This window comes from Haliotis rufescens, unplaced genomic scaffold (assembly GCF_023055435.1).
Source record: "Haliotis rufescens isolate VD_foot unplaced genomic scaffold, xgHalRufe1.0.p SCAF_48, whole genome shotgun sequence".
NCBI classification, from domain to species: Eukaryota; Metazoa; Mollusca; class Gastropoda; order Lepetellida; family Haliotidae; genus Haliotis; species Haliotis rufescens.
The window spans coordinates 2,035,801-2,044,361 of NW_025964201.1; the positions used below are offsets into that span (position 1 = coordinate 2,035,801).

At 49.8% G+C, this 8,561-nt stretch overlaps 1 protein-coding gene across 1 annotated transcript; it reads right to left on the reverse strand.

The window, feature by feature from the left end:
* Nucleotides 1-1,425: 1,425 nt before the first annotated feature.
* Nucleotides 1,426-7,677, reverse strand: LOC125372787 (extensin-like). The gene is made up of 2 exons (XM_048383423.1): nucleotides 7,015-7,677; nucleotides 1,426-3,756 (listed from the first exon to the last, which is right to left on the reverse strand). Exons 1-2 carry the CDS (start codon nucleotides 7,675-7,677, stop codon nucleotides 1,426-1,428), a joined length of 2,994 nt encoding a protein of 997 aa, XP_048239380.1.
* Nucleotides 7,678-8,561: the final 884 nt, after the last annotated feature.

Below are 8,561 nucleotides of genomic sequence, written 5' to 3' on the forward strand. Positions count from 1 at the left end.
CAATGTTGTAATTGTTGTAATTGTATTACATCGAACCCGGGTCTTCGGCGTGACGAGTGGACGCTTTAACCACTAGGCTACTTCTCCGCCCCGTCAATATAGGGAACAGCACAGAAGTACGGCTACCGCAGCTACGCCCTACCCGGCAGCTCGGATCGTTGTCCTTGCCCTGAAACACCCGGCCCCACCGTGACCTTGCTGGAATATTGCTGTGGGCGCCGTCACAAAAACCCATTATTTCGTTAATTTGTGCTGGTTCAGGAGAGGAATCTGACCCGGAAAGAAAGAGGAGAAAATGAGATGAGTGAGAAAGGGACGTCAACAAACGTCATTGCTACCACGGATGTCGATACTAATTAAGCATCATTATTGGTTTAAGCGTTTCTCTATTCTGAAACCCACGGCTATTGTCAGTTGTTATACAGAAGCATAAGTGTCTGTTTCTAAACTGAGAAGCCAAATAAGACACCCAAACATGATGAAGTCGAGATGACATCGGGGCTAACTCCCTGCGTCATCGTGTTCTTCGCCTGTACAGCTGGCAGCACAAGGATGCCGCTTTTCCAACTCGCCGACAGCATCCATCTCCGTATAAACGCAGACGGAGCTTCTGTTAAGGTGAGATATAAATACGCCGAATATTTCACACAACTAAGAATTGACTTTCACTTTGTATGTGTTCATTGGACTATTAACCTTCACAGAGTGAGGGCCAAACTGTATTAACGTCGGGGCATACACTGTTTGGCCCTCACTCTATAAAGGCTCATACTCCAATGAACACACGCAAAGCGTCAATTCTTAATATAATGTTTTCACTATCACTATATATCACTATTTAATACCGAAGCGAGGATATTCGTTGACGATCATGCAGTCTAATTTTCCCTCGTTTCTCAATAGCTAAAACACTCAGTTCAAAATTAAAGGACTGGTCTAAAATGATCAGAAATAACGTTTCTGTATGTATTCCTGCTAGAGACTTCCCGAGGTTCCCCTCGGAATGTGGAAGTAGTCCGTCAGTGTTTACGTCATTTCAAGAATAAAGTCCAGTGAAAAACGTATGAACTTCAAATTGTCTCCTTCAGACACATATGAACGTCAATTTCGCGGCCATGTCCAATGGAAAAGCCGTATATCGTGTAAACTTCACATTTAAAAATTATATGGACATGACCCTAACTTTGACGGAGTTTATCGCAACTGTTTCGAAGCTAAGTGTATTCAGTCCCTCTACAGCCTAAGTCTTCCCATGTCGGCACCACACCGTGATTAACGCCGGCCGCACACGACATCACTGCTTCCTACGCGTGTTCAGGGACACCATGAATTACCCACAAGACAAGTGTTCATGTTGAAATACCATTACAGGCGGCCCTCGGCCCTGATGACGTCGTCTGACGCAAACCTCATCATCTATCATCATTAACGATCATAATCCGACAAGTCACAAATCATCCATAGCAAGTGAACTTCTTGAACTTCATGAAATCCCTTCAGTTCGAGAGGGATGGGATGAGGACGGTGGATGGAGGACAAATGGGGGTGAGGGACGTGGAGAGGGGGACGTGGAGGACGGGGAGAGGAGGACGGGGAGAGGAGGACGGGAGAGGAGGACGTGGAGAGGAGGACGTGGAGAGGGGGACGTGGAGGACGGGGAGAGGAGGACGGGGAGAGGAGGACGGGACTTGGAAGACGGGGAGAGGAGGACGGGGTGAGGAGGACGGGGAGAGGAGGACGGGGAGAGGAGGACGGGGTGAGGAGGACGGGGAGAGGAGGACGGGGAGAGGAGGACGGGGTGAGGAGGACGGGGAGAGGAGGACGGGGAGAGGAGGACGGGGAGAGGAGGACGGGGTGAGGAGGACGGGGAGAGGAGGACGGGGTGAGGAGGACGGGGAGAGGAGGACGGGGAGAGGAGGACGGGGTGAGGAGGACGGGGAGAGGAGGACGGGGTGAGGAGGACGGGGAGAGGAGGACGGGGAGAGGGGGACGTGGAGAGGGGGACGTGGAGGACGGGGAGAGGAGGACGGGGTGAGGAGGACGGGGAGAGGAGGACGGGGAGAGGAGGACGGGGTGAGGAGGACGGGGAGAGGAGGGAGAGGAGGACGGGGAGAGGGGGACGTGCAGGACGGGGAGCGGGGGCAGGGAGAGGGGGCGGGAGAGGGGGCGGGGAGAGGAGGACGGGGAGTGTAGGACTGGGAGAGGGGACGTGGAGGACGGGGAGAGGAGGACGGGCAGAAGAGGACGGGGAGAGGAGGACGGGGAGAGGAGGACGGGGAGAGGAGGACGGGGAGTGTAGGACGTGGAGGACGGGAAGAGGAGGACGGGGAGTGTAGGACGTGGAGGACGGGGAGAGATAGACGGGGAGAGGAGGACGGGGAGAGGAGGACGGGGAGTGTAGGACTGGGAGAGGGGACGTGGAGGACGGGGAGAGGAGGACGGGGAGAGGAGGACGGGGAGTGGAGGACAGGGAGAGGAGACGTGGAGGACGGCGAGAGGAGGACGGGGAGAGGAGGACGGGGAGAGGAGGACGGGGAGTGTAGGACGTGGAGGACGGGAAGAGGAGGACGGGGAGTGTAGGACGTGGAGGACGGGGAGAGATAGACGGGGAGAGGAGGACGGGGAGAGGAGGACGGGGAGTGTAGGACTGGTAGAGGGGACGTGGAGGACGGAGAGAGGAGGACGGCGAGAGGAGGACAGGGAGAGGAGACGTGGAGGACGGCGAGAGGAGGACGGGGAGAGGAGACGTGGAGGACGGGGAGAGGAGGACGGGGAGAGGGGACGTGGAGGACGGGGAGAGGAGGACGGGGAGTGAAGGACGGGGAGAGGAGGACGGGGAGTGTAGGACTCGGAGAGGGGAAGTGGAGGACGGAGAGAGGAGGACGGGCAGAAGAGGACGGGGAGAGGAGGACGGGGAGAGGAGGACGGGGAGTGGAGGACGGGGAGTGTAGGACGTGGAGGACGGGAAGAGGAGGACGGGGAGAGCGGACGTGGAGGACGGGGAGAGGAGGACGGGGAGAGGAGGACGGGGAGAGGAGGACGGGGAGTGTAGGACTGGAAGAGGGGACGTGGAGGACGGGGAGAGGAGGACGGGGAGAGGAGGACGGGGAGAGGAGGACGGGGAGAGGAGGACTGGAAGAGGGGACGTGGAGGACGGGGAGAGGGGGGGCGGGGAGAGGAGGACGGGGAGTGTAGGACTGGAAGAGGGGACGTGGAGGACGGGGAGAGGAGGACGGGGAGTGTAGGACTGGAAGAGGGGACGTGGAGGACGGGGAGAGGAGGACGGGGAGAGGGGGGCGGGGAGAGGAGGACGGGCAGAAGAGGACGGGGAGAGGAGGACGGGGAGAGGAGGACGGGGAGAGGAGGACGGGGAGAGGAGGACTGGGAGAGGAGGACGGGGAGAAGAGGACGGGGAGAGGAGGACGGACAGAAGAGGACGGGGAGAGGAGGACGGGGAGAGGAGGACGGGGAGAGGAGGACGGGGAGAAGAGGACGGGGAGAGGAGGACGGACAGAAGAGGACGGGGAGAGGAGGACGGGGAGAGGAGGACGGGGAGTGAAGGACGGGGAGAGGAGGACGGGGAGAGATAGACGGGGAGAGGAGGACGGGGAGAGGAGGACGGGGAGTGTAGGACTGGAAGAGGGGACGTGGAGGACGGGGAGAGGGGGGCGGGGAGAGGAGGACGGGGAGAGGGGGGGCGGGGAGAGGAGGACGGGGAGAGGGGGACAAAGGCTTGTTATTCTCACTCAGGATCTTCTTTTTATATAATCACCCATTTCTGGAAAAAAAAACAACTCGTGGATAGAACTAGCGGCTTTTCCCCATGCAGGAAATAATCAAGTTAAACTTATGGTAGACAGTTTGAAAATGTTTTTTTCCCCGTTATGACTACACAGAGCTCCAATTCCCATCTTCCTTTAAACTTATGATTCGTCGTTAGGGGAAACATCCACGATGACGGGTATGCTGATAACAAACCTGGGAACGTGTTCGGTGTGAAAGTGGCACTGGAACGACATTGATGACGTGAGTGTGGCGTGCTGTACAACCCAGCTCAAACCTTTACTGTTTACAATTATGGTCACAATATCAGTTTTCTTTTGGGTGTCATTGAATCACAATATAGGGATCAACATAACATTTGGTTCCGTGTACTATCTGGGTTTTTTTATTTCCTGTCTGTAACTAAATACCATTGGGACTCAGACTATCTAACCACCGTTTATGCTACCGGCGACAACTGAGGACTCTTCATCCAATCCGCTGTCTGCAATAAAACACTGAGTAAATGCATCTGTCTAATATTCGAAAAAAACATCTTCAGCAACAACTATGTACCATATTTCATAATTGCGTAATTCCCAAGTGGGCCTGACTGCGGTATCCGCACGGAAGGGAAGCTTTATACCGGCCTAGAGAGAAACACCCTGTCTCGAGTCGGCCCCTCCAGTCTAGGCGGAACCGTTGTCGAGATTACCAAAGAGGGCGTCATGCGTGATTGACGTATGGACGCTCCTACGCCCTCTGGTGGCCATCTCAGGGGCGACAACTACAGATGAGAGTCTGAAGCACTTAGTTCGGAGGCATCCGTTTTGCCCACGTGACCTTTGGCGAAGCTGGGCGTCGCGTGATGTCAAATGGAACTCGGGTCTGTCATTTGCCTGTATTTCCGTGACTTGCAGTGAGCGTGTTGGAGTTAAGTCTATAATCACATTTCTCTCGGATTTCAAAGTGACATTCCTCAATCGACATGTGGTATTCGAGCGGCACTGACTCCCGTGTCAATAGAACTCACAGAGCGTGTTCCTAATGCCTTCCATCCACCGGAAAGGCCGGAGACGTCACACACGTTCCTCTCGATGATCATGTGACATAACTTTGCTACAATCATCATGTGTCTACTCGTGACGGCAGAAACAAAACACTTCACATTTGTCCAGGAACTAATCTACATGGATTTCCGGTCTAGAGTGAAAATAGGTCGGAATTCAAGAATGGCATCTTCAAAGATTTGGAAGACATCCAGAGATGATCGAAGATTTTAATAGAAAGGGATTCCTTCTGAATATATCTATATAGAAATAATTTTTTATTGAAGTAGATTGATGGTCGGAGGGGAAATTGTCAATTCGCCTAAATATAACCTTGCAACATCAATAATATGTTTGAAGTTTCCAGGCTGTACTGGTTGTTGATAATCAGTGCGCGTCCGCAGCCATGGTTATAATCCAAAAATTGTGAAATGAAGCCACTTAATTATCTACATTGTCTGTTATGAAAAGATCCTCTTTGCTTACGTTCCGAAATAACGCTTAAGTCTTAAATCAACACCACCTTCTCATTGTAATAGGTTTATGAAATTGTCATTTAGAAATATGGAAAGGTATCCGATCTTCCAAAACAATATTTGATATCAACTAAAATAAAACTTCCTCCTTATTCTAAAAACCGGAAGTATAGAAATAAATTAATAAGCACATTAAATCGGTTTTCAAAATAGGCTGAAAGGTTGAATTAATACTCTCTCAAGTCTCAGCTCGTCACACCAGGAATTAAGATTGAATGCATTTTTTGAAACTAGATCGTGAATTGATAGACAGTTCCACAGTCAGTTAATTTGCATCGGTAGATTTCTTCAATCAGTGACTGCTGCATCAGCTGCTGTGTTGGTCCTGACAATGTGATGTCGAGAGCGCTGGCCAAATTATCTATTCCTTTCCTTTCGTGACCATGCGGTCAGATCGCCAGATAGAACAAGTCCCGATATGCACATCATGTGCTAAGGAATGTCCTCCGAAACATATGGTGATTTATATACATTCCTCAATGAACATTACTGATATAACCTAGCCATAGGCTCTGTGAATCTCGTTGGTTATTCTATAATTATTTGATACAAGGTATTACAGATCTACTCTTCCGTTGTGTACTTAGTAGGTTACTGAGAATACAATATGTGAAATGCTGGAATGGTGACATGGTTTTCAGTGATCCATTCATATAATGTTCGCCGATGTTTTTCTTTTGACGCCGAATGGAATCTGTTTCGTCGGGTAAGCGAGACGGTGTTTATTTACCTACATATAACATCTATGTGATATTTGAGGACAGGACATTTAGGCAAGAAGTAGGCATCCCCATGGGCACCGCTTGCGCTTCCATCCTTGTTGATTGGTTGTGTCTTTATGCCACAGATCCAATTCCCAGCGATTGACCCACCTGAACTAAAAATAAGGGAGACCAGTGTCACAGCCTCATCTGCTTCATATTAAAATCTAGGCATAAAGATTCGGGGTGACAAAAGAATATCGGCAAGATGGTATGACAAAGGGGATGACTTCAATTTTCCAAGTGTCACATTTCCTTTTATGTCAAGATGTATTCCAGCAGCGCTGGCCTTTGGTTTCTCGATGTGAGGTACAATCGAGCATGCGTTTTCTCCGAAGATTTAAAAGAGCGACATATTGGTAGTAATATGACAGACACATACTCATGATACAGTCAGAATCGTACACCGGACTCTGCATTTAGCAGAGATTTCTTAGGAATATGGAAGGGTCATGTCACTACTATTTCTTAGTATATTTATTGCCCGCTGGTCATTTCAAGAAAAGGTCTAAGACGTGTTAATTTGCAACGTCATGAACAATAGATTAGGTCACATTTTATTGTTTGTTTCAATAATGCTTCAGTATGACATATGACTTCGACTCAGAAGACGAATCAGGTTAGAAAAGTACCAATGTGTAAATCACACACGACGTTTCAACCTTAATAGATAATATGTGTACTATCTGCAACATCTTCAAGATTGTGATATATTGTGGAACTACATTTCAAAAGTAGTTGGGTGTCTTTAAGATTTTTTTGATTGTTTGGAAATTAGATTCTACAATTTCGTCAAATTTGAAAAGAAATTCCTTATTTCTTGTTTTGTTGTAAGGACACAAAATTCGCAATACACATTATATTTTTTTGGCCTACTTTAATTCCACTCCTGATTGTCACACCCACCTGGGAGACACTACTCTTTGCAGCCACGCCCACCTGCGAGACACATCTCTCGGCAGCCACGCCCACCTGGGAGACACTACTCTTGGCAGCCACGCCCACCTGCGAGACACTACTCTTAGCAGCCACGCCCACCTGGGAGACACTACTCTTGGCAGCCACGCCCACATGCGAGACACACCTCTTGGCAGCCACGCCCACCTGCGTGACACTACTTGTGGCAGCCACGCCCACCTGCGAGACACTTCTCTTGGCAGCAACGCCCACCTGGGAGACACTACTCTTGGCAGCCACGCCCACCTGGGAGACACACCTCTTGGCAGCCACGCCCACCTGCGAGACACTACTTGTGGCAGCCACGCCCACCTGGGAGACACTACTCTTGGCAGCCACGCCCACCTGGGAGACACTACTCTTGGCAGCCACGCCCACCTGCGAGACACTACTTGTGGCAGCCACGCCCACATGCAAGACACAACTCTTGGCAACCCGTGAGCAACAACTATTGATTGTGTCTGTGACTTGTGTTACGATCTTCCTATCAACTCCAGCATCACCTGTGTACTTGTCAACAAACTGATAACAGTTCATATTTCTTTGCTTCAAAAAGTAATTGGCCGCCCCAGACTCGAGCCTGGCGGAGTACGGTATTCTGTTGAAGTCCATGATACGTCCTTTGTGGTTTTCTCATCCCCCATGTCTGATTACTGAATACGAGAATGTGACGATTCAACAGTCGTCTGATATCCGCCGGCAACACAAGACTTTTAATGAAACCCACATTCAGGCTGTGTCCTCAACGCAGCCTTCAATAGAGCAATAGTAAGTAAACGTGCCAGTCAGAACTCCACAGAACCTTCTTTCAGTATGAATATGTCATACTTGATTAATGCATCATCCTTGAGTAGATCTGATGGCTGGTATCAGTACGGGGCATCTTAGCTCTGAGTCTCAGTTGCTGTAGAACAGAATGTATATTCGGCAAGACGGGAAATGGACGGAACCCGGGTGAAAGATTGGAGACTTATCAGATGGCGACATCTGTATTTACCCAACCTTTAGGTGTATCTATAGTTGAGCACTGATGCCAAGTGGAACACAAGCTTACCTATGTCTGTATCAGTTTGTTCATCGTGCTGGACCTCAGGCGATGTCGGAGTCACTGTCAGGTTTTACAATGTGGATTGAACTCAGTTCCAACTAGTCGCTGGCTAGATTATACACATATAGTCAGCTTTATGATAAGGAAGTACTATATGGCATGCAAAGTGTATCAAATTGTGATGGATGCTGATGGTTCCTGATTTTGTCTCTAGTCGTGGGTAGCCAGCAGTATGTTTCCCTATTTGTCTTTTCATTTTTTATTTTGAAGAAAGTATGAACACTATTTTGTACATTGCTGCAATGATAGTTGAATTACGGACACTTATGTGTTATATTTACAAATGCCAAAACAATTTAAGTTAATTCCCAAGACTCGTTTCCCAATTAACTTCTAAGTAAATTGCATGCCGAAACTGAAATGGACAATACTTAGAAACCCAAGTAAT

Bases quoted from the DNA above. Each gene is read 5' to 3' on its own strand.
- LOC125372787 (XM_048383423.1), bottom strand. From the start codon at position 7,677: ATGGACTTCAACAGAATACCGTACTCCGCCAGGCTCGAGTCTGGGGCG. The intron at 3,757-7,014 runs GTGGGTGTGACA...TTATATAAAAAG, and splicing joins CAAAGAGTAGTGTCTCCCAG to AAGATCCTGAGTGAGAATAA.